The 27,586-nt window shown below is 35.9% G+C and overlaps 1 protein-coding gene across 1 annotated transcript; it reads right to left on the reverse strand.

Moving 5' to 3' along the window:
* Positions 1-926: 926 nt before the first annotated feature.
* Positions 927-23,210, reverse strand: LOC126974958 (tubulin beta chain-like). Its single transcript, XM_050822726.1, has 12 exons — positions 22,945-23,210; positions 19,829-19,940; positions 16,165-16,290; positions 15,016-15,117; positions 13,914-14,041; positions 11,475-11,642; positions 10,430-10,544; positions 8,678-8,748; positions 7,421-7,560; positions 4,281-4,440; positions 2,776-2,877; positions 927-1,330 (listed from the first exon to the last, which is right to left on the reverse strand). The coding sequence occupies exons 1-12, from the start codon at positions 22,999-23,001 to the stop codon at positions 1,256-1,258; spliced, it is 1,356 nt and encodes a 451-aa protein (XP_050678683.1). The 5' UTR covers positions 23,002-23,210; the 3' UTR covers positions 927-1,255.
* Positions 23,211-27,586: the final 4,376 nt, after the last annotated feature.

Genomic DNA, 27,586 nt, shown 5'->3' on the forward strand with positions numbered 1-27,586 from the left:
TGTCGTAGCGCCGCGTCTAGTGTCGTTAGCGAGGGCGATGGGAGTAGCCATGTTAATCCCGACTTAGTTTAAGGCTTAATTAGTCGGTGTCACTAACAAGTGGGCCATATCTATCGTCAAATATATCACTTCCAAATACCTTTGTAAAAGAAAAACTGTATAATAAGCGTCGCGCCCAATTCGCTATCTTGTTTTTTATTATTAATTATTATTGTTACTGGCAATCTCAGAGCACAGAGCACTTATCATGGCGTGACTTTTCTAACTTACGCGAAACGCAATGCACTGAAAAGAGACACTTATATCTCATCTTGTCTATCTTGAAATACAAAACATTAACTTGAAGCCTTTTTATTTAATTTTGATCTGGTGACCATTGCGTGTGTGATTTAAATACTGTGTTATAGCGAAAAAACTGTATTTTGTTTATATTGTTCGTTTGTAAAAAGGTATTTAATGAGAAATTACATGGATTGCGTTGCTTCTGGCTGTAAAGGCTGTAGCAGTGAGAAATCCGATGAAGACGGGAATTTGCCATTGAGCGTTTAGAGCTATTTTTATAAAATATTGGAATTTGAATTTATTTTGTAACACTTTCATGTAAATAAATGAAACTCATATAATAGCCATTTGTTAGAAAAATATGCTACATATTTGTTTCATAGTGTTGTGCAGTCACAATGTTGTTATCGATACGATGAATATCGTAGTATACAGTAAATAAGACTGCTTCAAATCAAAAAGATTATAATACCCAATATAACTACCAATAATATAAAAACTATCAATGTTCGTAAAAAAATTACCGTGCCCTTATGGAACATTATACTATTGTATACAACGCAATATTATTTTCTATCGATGATATTATTTAATTTTTTTTTCTAGGTTCCCGGCGTAATGGAATCATAAATAAAACAAAAATAATTGTTAACCATAACATTATTTAATATGATAAGCAATTATCCTCATATTTCAACAGATAAATGATGTTCCATCTAAATTTTTAATTCAAAATAAACTATATCCAAATATGTTTTAGTTTGCAATTTAAATTCTATTATTAGAGTTTTTAACTCATTAATTGATACGAAAACAAAAAAGGAAAGGTAATTTCGAAGTTGTGAATTATGATATTCTATTACTATTTACTACCAATTTTGGATTTCTTGTCAATGTCACTTATCCCTGTCAACTGTCAGTTTATAGGCTAGCAGTTAGCACCATTCTATGAACATTATCGTATCTGGTGAACCTAACCATCCTCAGGATACTCTTCTTCAGCCATTACTTCTTCCTGTTCATCGAATTCTTCTTCTACCCCAACTTCCTAAAAAATACCGTATGTTAATGTTAACCACGAGCTTGAAATCTACACATCACATGAATGAATGTACGGAGTTTTTTTTTTCGCTTAGATTGCATTCGTATTTATCAGCGGTGGGCGATTAAGAATGATTGCTATAATCGAATTATATTGCTAATATTTATAATCGATTATACAATAAGTAACAAACTTATTTTAATAATCGAATGACGTTACTAATTAGTATCCTGTTGCAATAAAACTAGAAATAGAGAGACTCGAAGTCCACTGGATTTGTGATTTTTAGAAATTAATTGAAATGATTAGTATTATTAAATATTACCTTTATGGTGTTTTTAATAATAAAGACAATTGGTACTTATGAAATTATTTAGTTGAGTACCTACTTAGCTTGGATTTATCGATTGGATCGAGATATCGCGAGACATTTTTATAATCGAATGATTTCATTAGTATATCTCATAATCGCCCACCGCTAGTATTTATATGACTGATATTACTACTGATTTAGAAATACGTGGGCGGAAAACTTATATGAAAATCCATTTCTATTGTGTTCTTTCTTTAGTTTTCTTATTTGGATATCGAATATGTTGATAGACTGCAGTACTCGATAATTTTTTTTTTGAAATGCTGTCAATAAGGCTTCAAATAGATCTCCTCGTTCTTTTTTAATAGTTGATATTTAAGATTTACTTTATTATGTTAATTCTCTTCGTAAATGTAGTCTAAGGAATATTCGATTCCTCTACTCGGGTGTATTGAGGTTCTCGGCTTACAGCCGTTTTCAATAACGTTTCTCTAGTTACGGATATATTGCTATCACCGTTTAATGACAAGATCTTATCTATCCATAGTTATGTCCAATACAGTTATATTATTTGTTTTAATCTAATGCTATCTGTCGATAGGTTATTGATATATAAATAAGCGTAAAAGGATAGATTTGTCTACCTCTAGTAAGTTCAACTAAGGATAGATAGGTTATTGAAAATGGCCGTTAGATAATTTATACGTCTAGATATACTGTGACAGTGAATACGTCGGAAAAATAGAGGTGAACTGTTAGCCTCTATTTTCAGCAGCGCAAGCACACCAAAACAAAGTGACTGACGTTGTCTAAAAGCAAGAGGCTCTATCTAGACGTACAATATTCTGAAGTATTTTTGCATTTTAAATTAATTTCGTTCGTTTTCCGTGTTAGATATAAAATCTTCAAGAATCAACTTAATAAAATACACATTTTTTTGTAAATAGTTTTCCACCAACTATCGATGTTTGCTGAGGTTGTCATCACTAGTTTTAGTACCGCAAACTCTCGCTACATGTAACATGGCCAACAGCGCCAAAATGGCGAATCAAACAGGCACAAAAGCACTTTAACAGCCGTCAGTCCAGTGGTATATATTAGAGGTCGGTGGTTCTACATATAACAGATAGTTACTAACCTCATATTGTTGGTACTCCGATATGAGATCGTTCATGTTGCTCTCTGCTTCAGTAAATTCCATTTCATCCATACCCTCGCCAGTGTACCAATGTAGGAAAGCCTGTGACAGAAGATTTGACTAAATATCTTAAAAAAAACTAGCTGACCAAGATTTGACTGAGTAAACTGTGGAGGACCGCCTAACAACGGATGTTTTTTAAGGTAAAGGAATACAAATGAGCATATGAGTCTTTTTCTTGCAACACCAGAGGAATTTCAGGAGCGTTAACGGCCTTTCAGGAAGGTGTAACCGCGATTTTTTAAGGTACCCATGTCGTATCATCCCCAAATTGCTTGGTTGAACGTGGAAGAAATTTCCTTGAAAACCACTCTGAGGACGACACGCAACCAGATAATATTGACACACTTTTTACACAAATTATCTTTTTTTTATGGAATAGGAGGACACGGGAGGAACGAGCGTACGGGTCACCTGTTGTTAAGTGATCACCGCCGCCCACAATCTCTTGCAACACCAGAGGAATCACAGGAGCGTTGCCGGCCTTTAAGGAAGGTGTACGCGATTTTTTTGAAGGTACCCATGTCGTATCGTCCCGGAAACACCGCACAAGGAAGTTCATTCCACAGCTTTGTAGTACGTGGAAGAAAGCTCCTTGTAAACCGCACTGTGGAGGACCGCCACACATCCAGATGGTGGGGATGATATCCTAACTTGTGGCGTGTCGTGCGAAGGTGGAATTCGGCGGCCCTTGCTCCAAATTAGGCATATAGCCTATGTTATGGGTTGCAAGACAACGATACTTACTTAAACATACATAAATACATATAAACATCCGTGACTCGAAAACCAACATCCATATTTATCATATAAATGCTTGCACCTACAGGGATTCGAACCGGGGACCTCTAGCTTAGTAGGTGGGATCGCTAGCCACTCGGCTATACAGGTCGTCGGTATACCAGATGGTCGGGAGGAGATCCTTATTAGTGGCGTGTCGTGCGAAGGTGGATTTCAGAGGCAGGAATAAATAACACAGTTGTGCCTTTATCCTCCACCAATCAGTAAAGTGCAATATATATATGTGTTTCGGTCTGAAGGGCGCCGTAGCTAGTGATATTACTGGGCTAATGAGATTTAACATCTTATGTCTTTTTTTATGAAAATAAGTGATCAGACGAGCAGGACGTTCAGCTGATGGTAATTGAAACGCCCTACCTTTCTGAAAAACCCAAAAATTCTGAGCGGCACTACAATTGCGCTCGTCACCTTGAGACATAAGATGTTAAGTCTCATTTGCCCAGTAATTTCACTAGCTACGGCGCCTTTCAGACCGAAACACAATAATGTTTAGATATTACTGCTTCACGGCAGAAGTAGGCGCCGTTGTGGTACCCATAATCTAGCCGGCTTCCTGTGCAAAGGGGGAGGACCACTGGTAAAATCTTAAGTCTCAAAGTGACGAGAGCAATTGGGAAGTCAGTTATTCTGATACAAAAGCTAACCTTCCTTCTGAACATAACAGTGAACTGCTCAGAAATTCGCTTGAAGATTTCTTGAATAGCTGTTGAGTTTCCGACGAATGTGGCGGCCATTTTGAGACCACGTGGCGGCACGTCGCAAACAGCTACTTTCACATTGTTCGGGATCCATTCCACAAAATATCTGCAAGTAAATTTGACATCACGTAATTAATTAAATAATAATAATATTAGATTAAGGATTGGTCACCGCTGCGCTCCAACACGATGTCGTTGGCGTAATCGCAAAATGCGGCATCTAATAGCCTTCTACGTATCACATATAATAATGCGTTTAGGAGGCTGTTGGGGCTACCATGGCGTTGTAGCGCTATTGGAATGTTTGCTGAGGCATCTGTGGATGGTTTCCATGCCATAATGCGCAAAAAAGCGGTTTCCATGTTGCAGCGTCTTCGTGTTAGCAGTAACAGCATCCTAAAGATGAATGCTGCCAGAGCTGACTGTTTCTTCCAGAAACACTGGATACAGTTAGCTCTAGGTTTATAAATATACTCTACTAATAATACTAGCGTAGTACATAAGAGATATTGTTACTAATACATTTACTAATATATATGGAGATCTCTCTGAATTAAATAAATAAATAAATCGTCGTGCGTCGTCGTAAATAAATAAAAAGGTGTGCCGTTGTCGTGCCACATTTACTGTTAAACTTTGCTAATAATGGCTAATAACCGTCGGCTGTTGGTGAATGAGACGCCCTCAAAGATACCCCGGATTGTTTGGTATTGGCTCGCGAGCGCGATTTCTACAAGTTGTGTAACGCGGTGTCCTACGTGGGTGAATCAACGCGAACGCGATTGCGAAACGATCCGATGCGAATTTAATGCGGTGCGGAGCGATGCGGCTACTCTGCCCTACGTGCGCGCGAACCGTCCCCTCCGGGCCCTCCGCCGCCGTTCAGTTCAGTTAGCATTAATCATTTGCCATGGACGGACGGAAGCTAATGTTGTTGGAAAATTCATATCTTAAATATGAGATATTGAAGAAGTGTATAAAGCAGAGAAGTGGAACTAATACTGTGTACTTAGAAAGGCATACTCATAGTTAGCTGGTATCATGAACACTTATAAGCAGTGGATATACGTATGAAATTATGTACGGTTTTATAATGTTTCAAATCCTGACATTATATATTTCCATGTTGATTGCGAGTGTTTGTGTATGTGCATAAAAATCTATAATCACATCCCAAAAACAATAAGAGAGGCATCGTCAAATAGAAATTTCTCATCTAAATTGAAAATATACCTTAGTAGAAACTTGACTATATACTATATAATATTGCTACTAATCTTTTGTTAAATTTATATTATTGTAACTAATGATTTAGAAATGTATTTTATAAAATTTGCACGTCATAAATGTGGCAAACATGTACTTAATAATATTATGTAACATGTTTATGCAAATAAAAACTTTGACTTCGACTTTTGAGTTTGACGCACTGGTTCCATATCTCGAAATCGTGGACTTAGGGTGAGGTCAATTTGAAGGTCAAGGAATCGAACAGATTTTTTGTTTGATAGACTGCTGAAACTATTACGTAAACACCTTTTACTGACGTAGTTTTTCTGAGATATGCATTAATTTAAGTGAAAAAAAAAAAAACATTGAATTATTTTATGTATAGAGAAAATCATGTTATTGTCAGTTACTTGCGTGCTTCATATTTCTTTAAAATGAAACTTACTACAGGTCATTCAGGAAGTCACGGCCAACATTTTATTTCCTTATACTTATCTGAGAAAATTGGTGTTTTTAAGCTATTGCATAGCTTCTATCGCGGGCCTTGATCGTGGAGTCCGAAGCCAGAAATTCCGTAACGAAAATAACCTAACACTTACTTACTAGATCTATATAGATATTTCGCCACGGTCATTACAGTTGCCGTGGAACAACGGTTATACGTATGCTTTTTGTGCAGAAGGTCCCAGGTTCGAGCCTGGGACGTCTTGATTTTTTTTAATTTCTTTATTTTTTTTATTATTACACCTGTCCCGTTGTCTGTCTGTAATCAAATCTTGCAAGTAAAATTTTACTTACTTCCGGTTTGCTTTTTTTAAATTAATTTTATCAAAAAAAAATACTGCATAAATAAAATAAATAAATTATTATAATTGCATAAGTTGATAAAAAATGCTCTGCAATAGCTTTACCGCGGCAGTCCCCGAGTGCCACACGTCTTATTTTCTCTTAAATTAATGCATATCTCAGAAAAACTACAACAGTAAAAGGTATTAATAATAGTTTCAGTAGTCTACCAAACAAAAAGTTTATTATGTTTCTTATCCCCAAGCGTTTTGGTCTTTTCCTAAATCTTGACAGTTTCCTTCTTCTCAAATAAGCTATTAGAAAATGTGCGGCAGCAGAAAACACAACACAACTGTCCATTTTGAATACATTAAAATTTTATTAATTACTAGCTGACCGGACAGATTTCGTACTGCCTCAATGGATAAATAAAATACCTAAACTTTTGTATAAAATACACTTAAAACAAACAAAAGGAATCCTTTTTTATAAAAACAAATAAAAAAAATGTTCGGTACGAATGAAATTTTATTATTATTTTCGATTTAATACACACATATTCCTTACTTACTAAACAGAGTTTTCCTGAAATACTGGCTATTTATAAGGTTTCAATTTGATATTGATAGACACACACAGTTTTGATACAGTCTGTTAGGTTCAGAAATTTTATTTTTGGACAAAACGTAAGATTTATCAATCTACATAAAAATAATCTGATTAATAGTTAACAACTATAGTTAATCTTACTACTACAGTTACCTAAAATTAAGTTTATGTTTTACCTCCTGAGAAAGATTCCAAAATTCTAATTAGTTATTCATTTTAAACTATTATTTTAATAAATTGATTTCTGAACGACGGGGGACACATCAAAGAAAAATCAAAATCGTTGTTTTTATTTAATTCCGAGCATTTTCAATTTTATTCACCTTTTAAACCTTCTCTGGACTTTCACAAATAATTCAAGACCAAAATTAGCCAAATCCGTCCAGCCGTTCTCGAGTTCTAGCGAGACTAACGAACAGCAATTCATTTTTATATATATAGATAGGATATGATTATCTTACCCTGAATTTTTATCCTGAATGGCCAGCATTTGTTCGTCGACCTCCTTCATAGACATTCGACCACGGAATATGGCGGCCACAGTCAAATAGCGGCCGTGTCGAGGATCGCAGGCAGCCATCATATTGACTGGACTGAACATCTGGAAGATAAAAGGAATTGGTATTATAATTAAGACTAGGCTGATAAGAGCACTGGTTTTCCCTATATTCCTATATGGAGTGGAGACGTGGACAATTTGAGCCCAGAAATGCAAAGGATTGATGCATTCGAGATGAGGTGTTGAAGGCGAATGTTAAGAAGGCGAATCTTGGACGACGAAACGTCCGGTAAGGTAAATGTATAGATCCTGTACCAGCTCCAAATAAACACTCACTTGTTCATTATGCAGACAACGTATTTCTTCCACACAATGCATAGAGGCGACGAAAGTTTGGAAAAAATTATTGTTTCATAAAGTATTTTCTTTGATTAGAGCGAGTGTTACACATTTAAATAAAACACTTTTTAAATGATTAAAACGCGTGTAATTGTAACTGTGTTTCTTCATTAGATTTTTGCGTAAAAGTTACATTTTTATAATTATTTTAGTTAACCCGACATTTCAAGACCTTTCCAGACCTCGTTTTCTGGGGGACTGCAGATGAAATGAATCAAGATAGTATTTGTCATAGTTGTCATTTTGAAAATGTCTTGAAACGTTGGGTTTACTAAAATTATAGTAAAAATTTAGTATTTAATTTAATTTTTATTAAAGTGAAGCTTTTATTACATAGCCTCAAACTGTTTCGTCTGTGCAAGTCGCGGCGCCTATAGTTCGCAGAAGCTGACCGTGTAGTGTATAGACCATTTGTGCCAGTGCTTCACGCTATTTTGTTTGTTTTTAATATGTGTATATAATATAAAGAATTGTTAAGTATTATGTATGTCGTACTCTCCCCGATTAAAAATATTGATTGAAAAGTATTGGGAATCAGTCACCATGTAAACTGTACATACATATTTTTAACCAGGGCTAAGACATATTCAATAAAAATATTAGTTGGTGACTTAATCTACTTTTATTATTTCCCATTATCACTCCAATTTTCCAATTTTAAGATTGATAAAGCAGTTTTTATACCCTTAATGGAATAATATTCCAAAAATTTTTAGTTAAATGTCTATAATGTGAAAAAAAGTTTCACTTTTACCGTTGTTTCATAAAACCACTCAATCCTTTTTATTTAACTTAAGGAATGTATCCCAATAGAAGTTACCTGTTGCGTCAGTTCGGGAACAGTTAACGCTCTGTAACCTTGACTGTTTCGCGCTGTCAATGGAGCGAATCCTGCAATAAATTTCCATTATAATTGCACGGACTAGTAAGAACAGTTTATTTATGCTAGTGTGCATTTATGCTAGTGTGCGTGCGGTTACGGTTTATACCAGTTACACAATTTTTTCTCCCTTCGATAATCATATATCCACAAATACTTTTATATTATTGTTTTTACACTATTTCACAACGCTCGACGGCATTTTTAAAATATTTTATTGCGACGCAAACTGATCTGTCACAGACGATGGCAAAACTCATAATGGCGGCCGATCGGCTTGTATTAGTGTAAGTGTATGCGTGGGGCTATATATTTACACGTTTACCGGCTTGTTTTGGTGGTACACTGTTATGTTAGGTGACACGGAGCCCTTATTTTTTTACTCGTCCGTGTTTCGCTATTTTTATATCGTCCCAGTTTCTGGGAATTTTCATTTGTATAGAAACCTTAAGCTGACTATACAACACAAAGATCGTATTTTTTTGTGTGTTTGTATTTGCGTAACCAGTAAATAATCGAAGTAGAATCCTATAGTGGTATGTATTTTGTTTACGAAAAAAGGGACGAGACGAGCAGGACGTTCAGCTGATGGTCATTGATACGCCCTACCCATTACAATGCAGTGCCGCTCAGGATTCTGAAAAATCCAAAAATTCTGAGCAGCACTACTATTGCGCTCGTCACCTTGAGAGATAAGATGTCAAGTCTCATTTGCCCAGTAATTTTACTAGCTACGGCACCCAGATCGAAATACAATAATGCTTTCGCATTACTGCTTCATGGCAGAAATAGGCGTCGTTGTGGTACCCATAAACTAACCGGCATCCTGTGCGAAGGAGCCTCCCACTGGTGAATGTATGTACATAACACAGTTCATAGTACTATTGACAGAATAAAGATTAGTTATTTTTCTTTAAAGTGATAACCCACACTTCTGGGATTAATTTCATAAATTAAATTTGAAAACAAAATTAATGTACGATACGGGACTCGAACCCGCAACCTCTCACGTTCCGTGCGAGCGCTCATTCCACTGCGCCAACCTTCGAGTGATGTATCGTTGATAAATCCTGTATGTCTTGTACGTCAACCTGAGGGTTGAACAAGACATATAAGATCAGTATCCCAGTATCAGCTCGATCCATTTGACCTCGTGCAACGCAGAGCAGCTGGAACTGTCGGGGACGCAGTGCTCTGTGAACGGCTGGATCACTTGGCGTTGCGTAGAGACGTCGCTTCATTGTGTGTGTTCTACCGCATTTATCACGGGGAGTGTTTCGAAGAGCTGTTTAACATGATTCCTGCCGCCGAATTCCACCTTCGCACGACATGCCACGCAAGTTAGGATATAATCCCCACTATCTGGATGAGTGACGGTCCTCCACAGTGCGGTTTTCAAGGAGCTTTCTTCCACGTCCAATAAAGCTGTCGAATGAGCTACCTTGTGCGGTATTTCCGGGGCGATACGACATGGGTACCTTCAAAAATGCGCGTACACCTTCCTTTAAGGCCGGCAACGCTCCTGTGATTCCTCTGGTGTTGCAAGAGAATGTGGGTGGGGGTGATCACTGAACACTAGGTGACCCTTAAGATCGTTTGTCGTCCTTTTTCCATAAAAAAAAAGTTTCTTGCGAAACGAGTGGTTAGGGAGTTCCAATTATCAGCGTGGTGGGATATTCATGGTTATCAAACCTGGCATAAAGAAGTGGAGCCTCGGAAAGGGTACCATGTTGACTGCCAGCTTTCGGAGATCAGCGTTCAGTTGACCAGGGAACCGAAGACAAGTTGTCACTCCAGACATTGTGAGCTGGAAAAACAATCGTTATTTTAATAAAATCGCGCTTTTCTATAAACACCATAAACAAAATTAAAAGTAAGCATTTCAGAGTTAATAATGCGTTATTTTTCAACATTTCAGCTCTATTCTTAACGAAAGAGAAGCATTTACTTGATTATTATAAAACTATATCTCATCCTAGTATTTTGAGTATAATACAAGAATTATTTTATGCAGTTCTCAGGAGCTGTCTATTTCTCAATCAAATTAAAAATAATGTTCATAAAATTCAAAAACAATTGTACCTTATTATATGCGGTCGAATTTCGCAGGCCCGATACAACTTCATAATAATGATACTTAGTGAGACCAAATGATTCAGATCTCCATAGGTTATTAAAGATAGCTGTAGTAAATATTAGAGAGCGTGATACTCACTGAGACCCAAATGATTCAGATCTCCATAGGTTAGTAAAGATAGATGTAGTAAATATTAGAGAGCGTGAAACTCACTGAGACCCAAATGATTCAGATCTCCATAGGTTATTAAAGATAGCTGTAGTAAATATTAGAGAGCGTGATACTCACTGAGACCCAAATGATTCAGATCGCCATAGGTTATTAAAGATAGCTGTAGTAAATATTAGAGAGCGTGATACTCACTGAGACCCAAATGATTCAGATCTCCATAGGTTAGTAAAGATAGATGTAGTAAATATTAGAGAGCGTGAAACTCACTGAGACCAAATGATTCAGATCGCCATAGGTTGGTAAAGATGGTTGTTGTAAATATTAGAGAGCGTGAAACTCACTGAGACCAAATGATTCAGATCGCCATAGGTTGGTAAAGATGGTTGTTGTAAATATTAGAGAGCGTGAAACTCACTGAGACCAAATGATTCAGATCGCCATAGGTTGGTAAAGATGGTTGTTGTAAATATTAGAGAGCGTGAAACTCACTGAGACCAAATGATTCAGATCGCCATAGGTCGGCGAAGATAGTCGTAGTGTTCTAAAGCAGATGTCGTAGAGAGCTTCATTGTCGATGCAAAACGTCTCGTCGGTATTTTCAACCAGCTGATGCACCGACAAGGTCGCGTTGTAAGGTTCAACCACAGTATCTGAAACCTAAACATTTATATGTATTATATATCATGTTCGCGGAAAACGCGATTTCAACCTAACTAGGTATTCCCCCACTTTCCTTCGGACCGTTGAGGCGATCGGACGTGTGCCAAGTTGTTCCCTGTCATTTAAAAGTTTATCAAAAGTGTATAAAAAATATTCAAAGTTAAATGAATCTTAAACATAGCTAAAGTGAGTCAAAAGCAGACGAAAATCATTTGACGAAACTAGATGAACCTGCGAACAACGTCGCGTGAGTAAAGCAATTTTAGGGATAATTCATTTAAATCAATCAATTTTCCATAATATTAGTTCGGAACAACCTGTAAGTAACGACGGCGCACTAGACACCTGGGCGCCTACTCCTAAAATCGATATTTGATGTATCGTGGCATAAGTCGTGTCGAATCCTACTCTTAGTTACATCGTATTCAATGTCGAAACGATGATTGAACGAACGAAACATTTTTCGATATTATCGGTCCTAATCCTACTCTTAGTTCAAAATGTCCGAGACGAATATACGAATTTGACAACGTCATTTTTACGATAATCTTAACGACACCTTCTAGGCTGTCGTTGCTATTATCGTTTCAAGTTGCATAGATATATTTGCCATACTATACATACATAATTATATGTGATTTACTATTCAACAGGATTTTTTTACTACCAAGTAATTTAAGTCATTTTTTTGATGGTTTAAGCGTCGAAAGTAATGCAAATGGCCGCCTGAGAAATAAGTTAAGTTACTTTTTTTACACTTTGTTATCCGCAAGTTTTGTATTATTTATTCAATTTTAAATGGTCATATTATATTCATTACATAATTTTTGAATATTTACATTTTGTGTAAATGAACAGAGACACTGGCACGAGACTCAGTCTCTCTCCCAAATATTGGCGGAATTAACACTAAAGAAAACTCAAATCATTTGTATAATTATGGATTTCCGCAAAGTAACGCCTTAATCAATATTTTTTTTTTGTTTAAAAATTTCAATCCACCATAATCATTTCAGCCGGAAGACGTCGATTGTTGGACAAAGGCCTCCCCAAAGATTTCCACGACGATCGATCCTGTTCTGCCCTCATCCAATATATTCCGGCGATCTTGACCAGATCATCAATCCATCTTGTGGGGGGCCTACCAACACTGTGTCTTCGACTTCCGGTACTTGTCGTCATTCGAGGACTTACTGTCCCAAAAGCTATTTATCCGTTGAGCTATGTGCCCTGCCCACTGCCACTTTAGCAGCGCATTTATTCGGGTTACGTCGGTGACATTTTCTCCTACGGATCTCCTCATTTCTGATCCGATCACAGGGAAAGTGCATAGCCTTCTCAATTAGCCGACTAAGCGACCATGAGCTTTCTCATAAGGCCTATAGTTAGCGACCACGCCTGCGTCAAATTAACTTTAATTTTTAGAGTTTTTTTTATGCTTATGGTAGGTACGGTAATACTTGGACACCGGGAGGGGCGATGGTGTGGGACGGGACTTGCGTCGACACTCTGGCTCCTTCTAATGTCCAAGTTACGTCAGTTGGCGCTGTTCATCTTTAAGTCGTTTGATGTCGAGAAATTGGTCCAGAGGCGCTGAGAATGTGCAAAGTACTATCTACGCGCCTCAATAGGGCTACTGGAAACCCAAGCGCTGGCAGGTATTTCGGTCAACGGATCAGCCTTGTTATCGAACGCGGATATGCTGTCAATATTCTTGGTACACTTCCTCGTAAATATAAAAATATTAAGTTAAAAAGTTTTAATTGAATGTTATCGTTTGTTTTGCTTATGGTTAAGTAGTAGGTCTACCATTGTGTTCATCTACGGCTGTTTTCAATAACGTATCTCTAGTTACGGATACCGCGCTGTCAACGTTTAGTGACAAGATCTTATCTATCTATAGTTATGTCCAATATAGTTATACGCCCGTTTTCAATAACATATCTATCCTTATTTTAACTTACGGATACATTGCTGCCAAGATCTTATCTATATATAGATAAGTATGTCCAATATAGTTATAGTCCAATGCTATCTGTCAATAGGTATATATATATATATATATATCTGTCTACCTCTAGTAAGTTAAACTAAGGATAAGTTAGGTTATTGAAAACGTCTGTTAGTACAATGTTTTATGTCGATAGGTTGTTGAAATGTAAGTAAGCGTAATATGATAGATTTGTCTAATCTAATTTTTAGGAAAGAAAAGTTATTGAAAACGGCCGTTAATGTCGACATTGTACGTACGGCATGGTGGTAACGTACCTTTGGTGAAGGCATCACACTGAATGTGTTCACAATCCGGTCCGGATATTCCTCACGTAGTTTGCTGAGCAGCAGGGTACCTAAACCGGAGCCAGTACCCCCTCCCAAGGAATGGGTAAGCTGAAACCCTGAAATTGTATTCCTATCATCATTGATTACAAAATTATATTGTTCTTTGTTTCTTGCGCCCGTTCCTCTCAGGTCTGAAGCGTAAATTTTCGTTTGGGTAGAAGTTTTAGACGTTCAATAAGTGATTCCATGTACTTTTTCGAATAAAAATATTTGCTAGCCGTAGGTAAGGGCGCAATTTGTAAACACGTGATGTGGTTGAGGGCCCCAACACTCAAACTCAAAGCGGAAGTAAATATTACGTAATAAGAGGTGGGACTGACTGCCTTAGTAAAAATTTAAATTTATTTAAATATGAAACGCGCAATCATTTGACATAAGTTTGAAATAGTAGTAATTACAGTATGGCGATTGGCGACGAATAATCTGGCTAAGTTTGAAAGCGAACAGTTGCTTAAAACGTAGGGTATTTTAGCTATCTCCGATTTTTTACAAGATTATAGCCGTCATCTGTCAATCATCACAAATCTCTGCAGATTTCATGTGAATATTTTAATAATAAGTTACGCTAGGCTGGATAACTCACTCAATTAACCGGCAGTAAGGCTTAACCTGCATTAATGGATGAATATATAGTAATTATAACTGGGTATACGAACAATTGAAGATAATTTGAAGTGCAACTTTTGTAAGGTAAGAGACGAGCAGTACATCCAGCTGATGGTAACTGATATGCCCCGCCCATTACAATGCAGTGCCGCTCAGGATTCTTGAAATACCCCAAAAATTCTGAGCGGCACTACAACTGTGCTCGACACATGGAGACATAAGATGTTAAGTCTCATTTGCTCAGTAATTTCACTCGCTACGGCGCCCTTCAGAACGAAACACAGTAATGCTTATACATTACTGCTTCACGGCAGAAATTGCGCCGTTGTGGTACACATAATCTAGCTGGCATCCTGTGCAGAGGAGCCTCCCATTAGTACCAACTTCTAAATTAAGAATGAAATAAAATTAATTTCAATAATACCTTGTAAGCAGTCACATGGTTCTGCCTCCTTCCTCACGACGTCCATAACGGCTTCAACCAATTCAGCACCTTCGGTATAGTGGCCTTTAGCCCAATTGTTACCTGAAGATGCAATAAGCAAACATTACGGGATTAAACATGTTATAAAAAATGAATTGTTTGAAATATGGTTTCTAATAAATACGGAAAACATTATATCTAGAAAATTCCCAAAATGTTTCTAGACTCTCAAGACTTGAGTCTCGTGCCAGAGTTTGGCGAGGCAATATCTCGTGAGTATACCTGGTGTAGAGGCGAAACACGTTTCGAATTGTTTGAAGACGAATATTGGCGGAATTAACACTCAAGGAAACTCAAAACATTTGGATAATTATAGATTTCTGCAAAATAACGCCTACTTCAATAAATTATCTAGAAAATTCGACACATAGAACACATCATTACAAGGAAATTTCGACTTAGTGCTATGGGCTGTAAGGTTGAATATCGTATACCATGTCTCATATTGTTTAAGTTTAATTTTGATTGGCATTTTGATTACTAAGGATGTACTTAGACAACCTCCGAATACGGAAGGCTTCCGTAGAGCACCTTAGCAGTGAGTGAGCATACACTCAACTCCGACACCTCACATTATATTAGGTTCGATAAGGTAAAATTATTGGCCCGCGACAAGAACTCAGTGTCTTGCGAGCTCTTGGAAGCCATCAAAATCAACCGATGACCTAATTTTAAAAGAAACAAGGGTTGGTCTCTGCCAACTGCTGGAATCCCGTGCTGTTAGACGCATCTTGGAATTAAACCCATAGTGCTGATGACTGTGAGTACATTTTGTGCACCCGTGAACAGCAATAGTGAAATAATAGTTTTAGTTCTTCTGTGCTGGTTACCATCGCCGGTGCACCCCATCTTATCAAGCCGCACACTGCAAGTGCAAATCCCCAGATTGAGACGGGAAATCACCGCGAAGTAACTGCACACACACCTGATGAAATACTTCCGAATGGTCCGAAACTAGTCGATAGCAACCCTGACGAACCATCGTAGATCTAATGGAAGCGTTAATATAAATTTGTATCTACCAATAATCTTTGTACCAAGTAACACACGTGTAATTCTTATTAAAAAATATGAACATCTGGTCTTTACCTGCTCCACTTTGTCCAAAAACAAAGTTATCAGGTCTGAAGAGTTCTCCATAGGTTGATGATCGTATTGCGTCCATGGTCCCAGGTTCCAGATCAACCAGAACAGCCCGTGGAACATAGCGACTACCTGCATATATTTTAAATAATAGAATAAAAATATGTTTACGAAACAAAAAGTGAAAGTGAATTATCAAAGGTTTTCAATGACGTACAACTAATTAATCAGGCAAACACCAAAAATCAGCAAGAGTTGTATAAAAACCAACCTAAAAAAGTCTTACTCTTAGAAAATCTGTGATAAGCTAACGTTAATAATAATAATAAGTTTTTAAAAAGCAAAATTACCCAGTATGCGTATGATAAAACAAATAGGTTTAATGATATTTTAATACATTATATAAAGATAAAAAGTAAAATATACACAAAACTTATAAACTATCTGGAAAGGTTAATAAAGCTCTTCCCAGGAGTCTTGGTCATGGCACCGTCATTTATTTACTATTTTTGTTTTGATACAGAGATAGCCAATATGAAAACATATTGCTAGGCATCCCGTCACAAACCGTTTGGAGAATGCGATTCTGACATTTGCGGAGTCTATCCCAGAAGGAAGCAACTCTTTTTCTCATCACAGCATAAAAATCAGGCACCCTTGATTCAGCAAACATACCCGAGGCAATCCCATCAATATGCGAAAAGAATCATTGTACTGCACGCGCATTATCGTATATGAATATTTGAGAAATTTCGTTAATAACATAACGTTAGTTCTAAACGTTTGTCAACGGATCAGCCTAGCTATCCAACGCGGAAATGCTGCCAGTATTCTTGGTACGGTTCCCCGTACTGATAGTTTTAATCTAATGTAACCATAGTATTGTAAATAATATAGTTAATAATAGATAATATTTGTTTTATTTGAATAAAGTCTAATATATGTGTGTATGTGTACCTATATCTTTTAAATATATATAATGAAAATGGTCTTTGTTTGAGGCTCAATCACGCCTTAACCACTGATCGTATCGACGTGAAACTACCACCATTCGATGCGAAAATTATCCTAGATGGTTTATACTACATATTTTTATACCCTTAATGGAATATTATTCCAAAAATTTTTAGTTAAATGTCTATAATGTGATAACAGTTTCACTTTTACCGTGGTTTCATAAAACCACGAATCCCTTTTTTATACTGTTTTATAAATAAATAAAATTACAAAAAAGTAGGCAAATGGGCTTTCTTGATGTTTAGTAAATTAATCGTATTATTAGATTTATGATTGCAATCAGGCATAATTGGATCAACAAGTGTTTAGTGATTATAGAAATTCTTAACATCATATTAAAGGGAATGGCTGGAGTATTTACTGTGAGAAAATTTAACTGGATATACATTCGGGAGTAGGTAACCCAAATTTCGTAAAATTTGGCTATCACACAAATCTGTTAGATTTTTTTTAGTTGAGTTCCCGGGTGCAAGACGTTTTGCTTTGAGTTTTTTATGTCGCTTGTTTACCGGGCGATTTTAGAGCGCGAATTCGCGCGTGCCGAAGTGTATCTATGCCTATTATTTTACGTGTAGCAAAAGAATGCTTATAGTTACGGTGATTTCAGTGAATTTGTCTGAAAGCTAGTGAAACAATCTATTATAATAAATACAAATTATTGGACTTTAATTTTATTTTACACAGACCTTTCTTTCGGCAAAAAGTTGAAATACTATGGCATTTTATATGGTATATTATATTATGGCACTGCAAGATATGTGCGAGGGAAGCGATGGTTGTTCGAATAAGGGACGAGACGGGCAGGACGTTCAGCTGATGGTAATTGATACGCCCTGCCCGTTACAATGCAGTGCCGCTCAGGATTCTTGAAAAACCCCAAAAATTCAGAGCGGCACTACAATTGCGCTCGTCACTTTGAGATATAAGATGTTAAGTCTCATTTGCCCAGTAATTTCAGGCGCCCTTCAGACCGAAACACAGTAATGCTTCACGGCAGAAATAGGTTGCTGTGATATAAAAACAATGATATGTCAGTAAGTATATTATAAGTTAGAAAAGAAGAGATTAAACATAAAAATGTCAGTAACGGGTAGATGTATCAACTAGCAAACACTGTAAAATGTGAAAAACAACATTTTATGAACGATGCGGGTTCGAAACCCGCCTGCACCGGCACGGAACGCCAGAGGTCGTGGGTTCGAATCCAATCGGATCGTTCATAAAATTTTGTATTTCAAATTTTATTTGTGTAACTAGGGTCCCCCGTAGCCGCACACACACTAGCATAACGGTGCTTCACTTGCAAATATCACGACGTGGAGTCCTTCTTTTTTACTCGTCCGTGTTTCATAAGTGTCATCTTTGAAATAAATGAATAAAGTGACATTAATTGATATGGATGTGACCGCACACCGCCACGCTACTTCGACAACATGACGTTACTTTCTCAACTTACGGCTGTTTTCAATTACCTATCTATATCAGTTTAACTTACTAGAGGTAGACAAATCTATCCTTTTACGCTTACTTACATTTCAATAACCTGTCGACATACAGCATTGGATTATAACTATATTGGACGTAACTATGCATAGATAAAATGTTGTAATTAACGGCCGTTCCGAATATTCAGTCTATCTCTTACTTGAGATAAAAATCATAACTATCGATGACTTTTCTGTCCCAATAAAGTCATCGACGGTAACTCACCTTATCCGTCTGTTAATGGGACGACGTATAGCTTACCAGCGATAGAAGTTTGTATGGAAATTGCAATTCACGCATCCCAATATAAGGCGACTAGAATGACTTATCGGGTATATTGGGACAGCTTCAGATTATTGACAGCTAATTACTGACAGAAGATGGAAGTAATTTATCCCTATCTGTACATAGTATATTGGGTACGGCTGTACCGGTGATAGCAATGTATCCGTCACTAGAGATACGTTATTAAAAAAGGGCGGAAACCATTTGTACCATACTTCAGCTACCAAGCCTCGTGTAACTCATAATATTTCTACTGAACCATACAACCAATAATAATAATAATATAATATTAATATAATATTGACACACTTTTCACACAAATTAACTTGCCCCAAGTTAAGCATATATAGCCTGTGTTATGGGTTACAAGACAATGATATATTTAATACAATATACTTACTTAAACATACGTAAATTCATATAAACATACATAAATACATTTAAACATCCATGACTCGGAAACAAACATCCATATTCATCATATAAATGCTTACACCTACCGGGATTCGAACCCGGGACCTCTAGCTTAGTAGGTAGGATCGCTAACCACTCGGCTATACAGGTCTTCAATGGACGAGAAGTAAATAAATTTCAATTTGTATAAATTGTATTTTAAAAATATATTTATTTCTAACAATTAAATAATCTGACTAAATTGTACGGTATAATAATATTTTAACTGGTTGTATTTAATACTTACATTAAATAGCATTTAAATGCCATTTTGGAACTCTTGGTGCACTATGACGTCAAAGGTCATCATAACAAGAGTCAATTAATTTACATGCTCTTTGGACAGTTCAAATTTGCAAAGACCGATATCGAAGCGTTCAAAAAGTAATATAGTTTATTGAACTGACTCCTATTGGGCCGTATTACGTACCATCAGCGGCTTCGTTGTAGTACACTTGCACTTTATCCAGCTGAAGGTCGCTGTCACCGCAATACTTTCCGGTGGGGTCTATCCCATGTTCGTCCGAAATTATCTCCCAAAACTGAAATATCAATATAATATGTTTGTAGAGACTGTGACATGGGGAGACAAACTGTTAAGAAACCAGCTCATCTTTTAGATCATTATCCTTAGCCAGAAGACTGATTGCTGAATTGACTGCAGGACAAAGTCGTCCCACAAAGATCTTCACGCCTCTGCACTGCCCTCATTCAACGTTTTCCGGTCATCTTGATCAGATCTTCTGTCCATCTGTGGGGTGCCTACTAACACTGCTTCTTCCGGTACATGTTCGCCATTCGAGAACTTTACTGCCCCACCGGCCATCTGTCCATCGAACTATGTGCCCTGCCCACTGCCACTTGAGTTTCGCAATCATTTGGGCTATAACGGTGACATTGGTGATGGATCTCCTCATTTTAGTTCATAAAATAAAAAAATTGCTTTGCCTACATAATATGACATTATACAATTTTAGGTGGCCTGCGCAGGTCCAGTCAAAAACCATTAATCTCCTATATTCTTTTTATTTTAATTAAAACGGTTACAACACCAATTACATTGCTATTGCTAGATACTATTATGCGAGGACTCACAAAGTTGGAGCAGCAACTGAACCTATAACTCAAGTCTGTTGTTTGTCATGTTGTCATGTTGTCTGTAAATAGATCACAATCAGGGCGAACTACTGTTTGGCACGCGGGTACCGACAGAAGACGGTGATTTCTGTTAAGACTACAATTTTCAGCTATATACCTACAATCGAATCAGTAGCCCATTATGAATAGCAGGAGCGACTATTAAGCCCCGGCTAACTTTAAGTAAGATTTTTGCTTGGTCAATTATAATCTGTTAAAGTATAGGTAGATACAAAGCCTACAATGATAAACTTGAACCTGCGAAATAAGCAAAAAATGGCTTAGGCCGTATTCAATATGGCGCCTCAATACCACTCAATACGAAATCCGTGATCACTTGTTGTTGCATAGAAACGTCGCTTAATTGTATTTGCATCTTCTATACGTATATAATAACATGTGAAGAGCTCAATGGAATTGTTAGGATTGATACCATAGCCCAATTCCACCACCCGACTTTAGACAAAAATACGAAATTCCATCCTAATCATGTTGACGTCTATCATTCGTTTTCTGAGAAACTTCTAACCTTTCGCAACCATCTTTTGGATTCAATTACCGGCTGCATTTTTCTCGAACCGATAGGACTTTGGGACCTTTAACTCATACTTCCAACTTAAAGGCCGGCAAAAATTTATTGACCCCTAGTATGGGCTACTCACACGAGAGCCTCTTGCCCGTTTGCCCCCTCTTGTATAAATATCGCTAATTACGTTTTGAGCAGAGATTAAAATACCTCACTTCAACCTTGCAAACCTCTATAGTCTATGAGCTATCTCTCATAGTGTGGCAAGCTCTGTTACGACCGTTCCCAATTTTCAGTCTATCTCCGGTTGTGACCTAAAATCGTAACTATCGCTGAGATGGTATAGCTTACCAGCAATTAAATGTTGTATGGAAATTGCAATTCACCCGTCCCAGTATAAGGCGATAAGAATGACTTATCGGGTATAGTGGGACAGCTTCAGATTATTGACAGCTAATTACTGACAGTAGAAGGTAGTAATTTATCTCTATTTGTATATAGTATATTGGGAACCACCGTATGAGAGACTTTTTGTAATTTTTAGTCATATTTTAGTTGGAGTTTCGTATAAAGTTCAAAATCTGGGGCGATTTTAGTCGATATTTATAAATCACAGCGCACTAATATATGCTTATATGATTCTGTATATCATAAAATCTGTGGCCTGGTGCTAAAAGGGCCAAAGTATGTTTTTGTATGTAACGAGATTTTAATGCCAGTTTATTGTAAAAGTAAGATATTTTTTTGTGCTAAAAGGGTGTAAGTGTATTAACAACCTTTCAAAAGTTACTATGTAAAAAAGGCCAATGTAGTGTGCGCTTTCATACAGTTAAGTAAAAAAAATGATAAAAGGGCTGCAGTATACTTAAGCCGCTAAGAAAACAATGATTATTGATATTGGCCCTATTAGCACCAGGCTACAGAAATAATCAAAGTGAACCACTATCTTGTATGTAGGTAAAACAACCTACTGCACCCTACTGTACCCACTTATCCCCTGATTTTCTTATATCACTAATTTTCTGGACGGTCTCCCCATTATTGAAGCAATTTTAGGACGTAAAATACTGTAGATATTCCGCCAATTATCGAATCGGGGATCCATTGCCAACATTATTATTATCACTCATTACTTACACAGCGCAACCAGCATATGTAAGATGCCCCTTACATTAAAATACCGTAACAATGAACAAAGGAATTTATTACCGCTATTTACTACTTACATTAAAAGCTCATTACTACCACAATGAAATAGGTAGTCGACGAAGTATGAACAATAGACTTTAAATAAAAACTTTTTTCTAAAGTAACCTTTTTTCTTTATTTTTATGTAAGTACATAGTGTTTTTTTTTATATCTTGAACGGCTCATAACATTCATTGCAATGTATTTTATTTTGTACATTTAATATTAAATGATCAAACTACTATTACGTTGGAAGAATATAACTCGGGCTTTTTATTGAAGACATTATACACTAACGTGTATCAAACCGGAGACTTTTGTTTGGCAGTCAAAAATAGAGTGTTACGCAACCTGAGCATATAAAGCTAATGAGTGAAAACATTCGCAAATATATATTTATAAGCACCTACGTTGATAGAATAACAGAGTTTAGTAATATTATTACAACGACGACAACCCTTTTCCCATTTAGTAACTAGCTTTGTATTTATTATGTTACTTAAAAACGAATTATTATAAAAATTAGTAAGTATTTTATAATTTATACCCATTCGCGAATGCAATAAATAGGTTCAATAACTTGCAAAAGTTCGCGACTCTATCAGTTGGAGCGTAACGATTTATAAATAGAATATCTATTTTCTCACACAATATAGGTCACAGATTAAAAATAAATCAACAAATATTTTACATACTTTAGATCCGATTTGATTGCCGCATTGTCCAGCTTGCAAATGCACTATTTCACGCATTTTCGTGCACGTTCACCGTGATACTAATATGTGTGTAATCAAGGGGAAAATTATTGCGAATGCTGCATTTGTACTATTTTTAACGGTACCACGTGAGCGTTATACTCTAGCAATGGGACTTTTGAAGCCAGGAAGATATACTTAATTAATTTGAAACTTTTGTTTACAAATTTATATCTTTCATTAAATTCTATTTACTTATGATAAAATATATTGAATATAAATATTAGGTAATTATAATGCAGCATTTGAATTAAATATTTTTTATTGAAATTACCAAATGAATAAATGCATAAACTTTTACAATTTGCTCAGAACGTTCATGGGTCAGTTTCAAATGTTTTGAAATAATATATTTATATATCTAATAGATAAAATTCTAGTGTCACAGTGTTAGTTGCCAAACTCTTCCGAAACTGCTTGATCGGTTTTTATAATATTTTATATGTATATTTTATGGGTGTGGGATAATGGCCGTAATGTATTTTTTACATCAAAAAATAAAAATAAAATAATAATTTATTGCTACACTCGATATAAAATCTCTTTCTATTTTCCTATCGCTATTGGGTTGTATAATGTCACAACTGACATTGACGTTAACATATATCTTCAATTCATAATTTTTTATTCTTGCGTGATGGACTCGTTCTTGTTGAAGCCTTATAATTATTAACATTTAACAATTATAATGTAAATTTTGAACGATTCGGCCTATTTTAAGTTTAATTATGATCTAGATAACTTTTGTGAGCAATCAGTGTAGTTAAGTATGTAATAGTGTAAAGTAAACTGGTAGCGCCATATTCTCGATAATAAAATGCCTCAGGCTAACGTCTCCTTTATCATTTAGAACTATAAATTGTGTTGTTGCTGCATTATTGTGATATGACGTGTTACAGATCAAGCTAAACGCGCAACGGTCTATTTATTAAGGTAAAACTATTAAAATTCTTAGCAATTTCGATATCCGTAAATATATTGCAATAAGAAATTGAAAAAATCATAACTATAAGCACGGGTTATTTTGGGTGGGTGAGTGCTAGAAACAATTAGTACTTAAAGCGATTTCTTATTTTACTTAATTTACCTGTTTTGTGTGTTTGCTGCATTTTAATTTCTATTGATTGTCTAATTAGTAATTTGTCTGTTTATAAGTGTGTTGTCTCATAAATTGGAAGTATTGAGTTTGTGTAAATATGATCGGTGGCGTCTTTTGTCAGTATTTTGGTCAGAAATCCCTCCCCCAGGATCGGAGGGAGAGATTTCTGATAAAAATCCCATTACTAACCCATCTCCCATGAATGAAGATTTGACACAACCTTCAAGGAAAAGACAAAGTGAGCCAAGGTCGGTGTAAACTGCATCTGCAAAAACCGAGTATCTGAATAGTTTAAGACTGCTGATGCCGCAAATGTATTTTAAGAACATAATAGCCTTGCTGCAGCGAAATATGACACCATTATTCCATCTGACAATGTGACCCGCATGGGTATTGTGAGAGATGTTCCAGTGGAGTGGACCTTAGAGGATTTGGTTGTGTAATCAGAGCCCGTGGGCTCAATGGAAAGTCATTTGAAAATAACACACACATTTGGACTCCAACCCCAACTGTGGATCTAACTTTTATAGGACAAAAACTCCCAGATAGGGTTTATTGCTTCTTCACATTCCTGCCAGTGCAGACATTTCATCTGCGCTCAATCACATGCTGGTTATTTATATTTTACATTATACCCAAAGAATTACTCCAGATTCTTCTTCTTCCTCAAGTTATGACAGACAAGCTCATCAAGCTCTTCTTCATCCATTTTATGACATTCTTCCACCAAAATGTCCCTGTCCAGTAAATGTTGTGTGTTTGTTAACATCTGTGTTTAGTCCATATTGTAATTTTTTATGTTAATATGTGAAATATAATAATATTAAGCTGTAAATATGTAATGTAGAGTGTATTTTGTATAATATTGTGTTGTTCCAGGCTAGAAACTAACCATATAAAATAATGCTATACTCAAAAAACCTGCCACTTATAAATTATCCAAATTAAATTCATACAAAATTTCCATTCATAATGTGTCTCTTTAATTCCACTCGACATTGGCGAAATAATTAGCGCCCGACTGGCGCAGCCACACGCCATATCTCAAAAATTTAATTGAATTAGTACTCCTCACTCTAGTCTCCCTAATAGATGTGCTTAACCATCTGAAAAATTGAACTCTAACGATAATCTTCTGGATCTCTTATTTTCTACTATTTTAAATATTGTATCTTGCTTTGAGGACACAAAACTACCGAACAACATCATATCTAAACTTACTCAGCTTAACAAAACTATTCATAATGCCAAACGTCCTTCAATGGAATTGTCAACACATTTGTCACAAGAAGAATGAAATTATAACTCTTTTTAAAAAATACAATCTGTCTGTCTTCGCCGTTCGGGAAACATGTCTTAAGCATCCAGCTTAAGGATCCCAGGTTACACTCTCTGGTATGATAGGACTGACAGATATGCTTATCATGCTAGTTTAGTATTTAAATATCAATTTTCCTAGATCCTACGACACTTTTTCCGTTGCTATAAGAGCTAATAATATTTCTTTCCATTCTATCTACATTCCTAACCCTAATCTTGCTCTCATTTCTGAATTAAAATGTGTATTATTACTAGTCTTCCTTCACCTATCCTTTTTAAGTGATTTTAATATTCATCATAGTCATGGGGCCTTTAATACTGTGATTTTATTTCATCCTCTTTCCTTGATCTTTGTGATGAATTAGAATTGTGTGTTTTGAATTATGGGACTCATACTCGCAGAGTCCCTCCATCTCAAAGTCCAAAGACTGCAATTGATCTCTCAATAACTTCTCCATCCCTGGCGTCTAGCCTGTCTTGGTCTGCCCTTTCATCTACTCATGATAGTGATCATTTCACTCTCATTCTCTCAACGCCTGTTCCTGATCCTCATCTTATAGCAACTCTGTTTTTTATCAAGACCTTGTTCATTCATGAAACTCGCTTTATATAAAAGAGTTGATTAATATACACTCGTCATTGGTGAAATCTAAAAAGGATGTGCCATCAAGCCAAACAATAATAATAATAATAATATCTATAAGCACCTATTATAACTCAAGTGGTAAGATAATACCTAGTCTTGAGTTACAGTATGTAATGATAGTAGATTTATTTATATTATTTAGCGACATTAAAAATTGTTTAATTACAAGCTAATGTAAATGTTATACATGAGTGAAGGCATTTATTTTCTCAAAAAATTATATTCTCTCCAAATTGATTTCATTACAATTGTTTTTGATGTCATTTCTAATATACTTAATACTACCCCTTCGGAAACAAATGTCGCTCTGAGAGAGAAGAAGTGGTGCAAGAAACTCCCAGAATCCTTTTTAATAAAAATATACAATATTGTACTGTTATTGCTATAAAATAATCATAATCTAGTCCCAGGCTGTCCGATCACTTAGATATTGCTGTGGAGTAATAGGACTTAGGACGAGCCATATTTTAATAAAACATTTAAATTTATTTATTGATAATGCCTGAACAGTGGCTGTGACTTTATTATAAAAGTGTATACATTTACCCTTAAAGCTATTATGTATCTTATGAAGCCTACTAGAATGAGTTACAAGCAATCCCTTATTTCTAGTGTTATAATAATGAAAATCACTATTAAGATCAAAAACGTGACGATTTTTGTGAACATATATTAAATTTTCATAAATGTACTGATGCTAACAATATTGATTGAAACTTTAATTTAAACTGTTAATTACTAAATAAAAAGATATAAGCTTATAATTTATTATAAGTATATGTTTTTTTTTGAAGAGATGACATGTTAATCAATATATTCACCTCATGGTCAATGTTATAATATCACTACATTGTAATAATACAGTGGTTCACAGGATTCCTGAAAAAACAAAATAGTGAGTTACATTGCATTCACCCTCATCCCTTTGAGATATAATCATATGTTGTCAAAGTTGCTAAACGACTAGCAACAATCCAAATGATTTGTATAGCCGAGTGGTTAGCGATCCTACCTACTAAGCTAGAGGTCCCGGGTTCGAATCACGGTAGGTGCAAGCATTTATATGATGAATATGGATGTTTGTGTCCGAGTCATGGATGTTTAAATGTATTTATGTATGTTTATATGAATTTATGTATGTTTAAGTAAGTATATTGTATTAAATATATCGTTGTCTTGTAACCCATAACAGGCTATATATGCTCAACTTGGGGCAAGATAATTTGTGTAAAAAGTGTGTCAGTATTATAAAAAATAAATGATTTGAGTTTTCTTTAGTGTTAAAGCTGCCAATATTTGTCTTTAAACAATTCGACATGTGTTGGAGTCTCGTGCCAGATTTAGGCTGGTCAACACGTCCTGAGGATGCTCAGTGTAGAGGCGAGACACATGTTGTATTGCTTAAAGACAAATATTTGCGAAATTAACACTAAAAGAACACCGAAATCATTTGGATAATTATGGATTTCCGTAAAGTAACGACTACTTCAATAAATTAACTAGCAACAAGATATAGC

Source organism: Leptidea sinapis, chromosome 2 (genome assembly GCF_905404315.1).
Source record: "Leptidea sinapis chromosome 2, ilLepSina1.1, whole genome shotgun sequence".
NCBI lineage: Eukaryota > Metazoa > Arthropoda > Insecta > Lepidoptera > Pieridae > Leptidea > Leptidea sinapis.

Bases quoted from the DNA above. Each gene is read 5' to 3' on its own strand.
- LOC126974958 (XM_050822726.1), bottom strand. From the start codon at position 23,001: ATGCGTGAAATAGTGCATTTGCAAGCTGGACAATGCGGCAATCAAATC. The intron at 7,561-8,677 runs GTAACTTCTATT...TTTATCTTCCAG, and splicing joins TTCCCGAACTGACGCAACAG to ATGTTCAGTCCAGTCAATAT. The intron at 2,878-4,280 runs GTTAGCTTTTGT...CTTCTGTCACAG, and splicing joins CTGTTATGTTCAGAAGGAAG to GCTTTCCTACATTGGTACAC.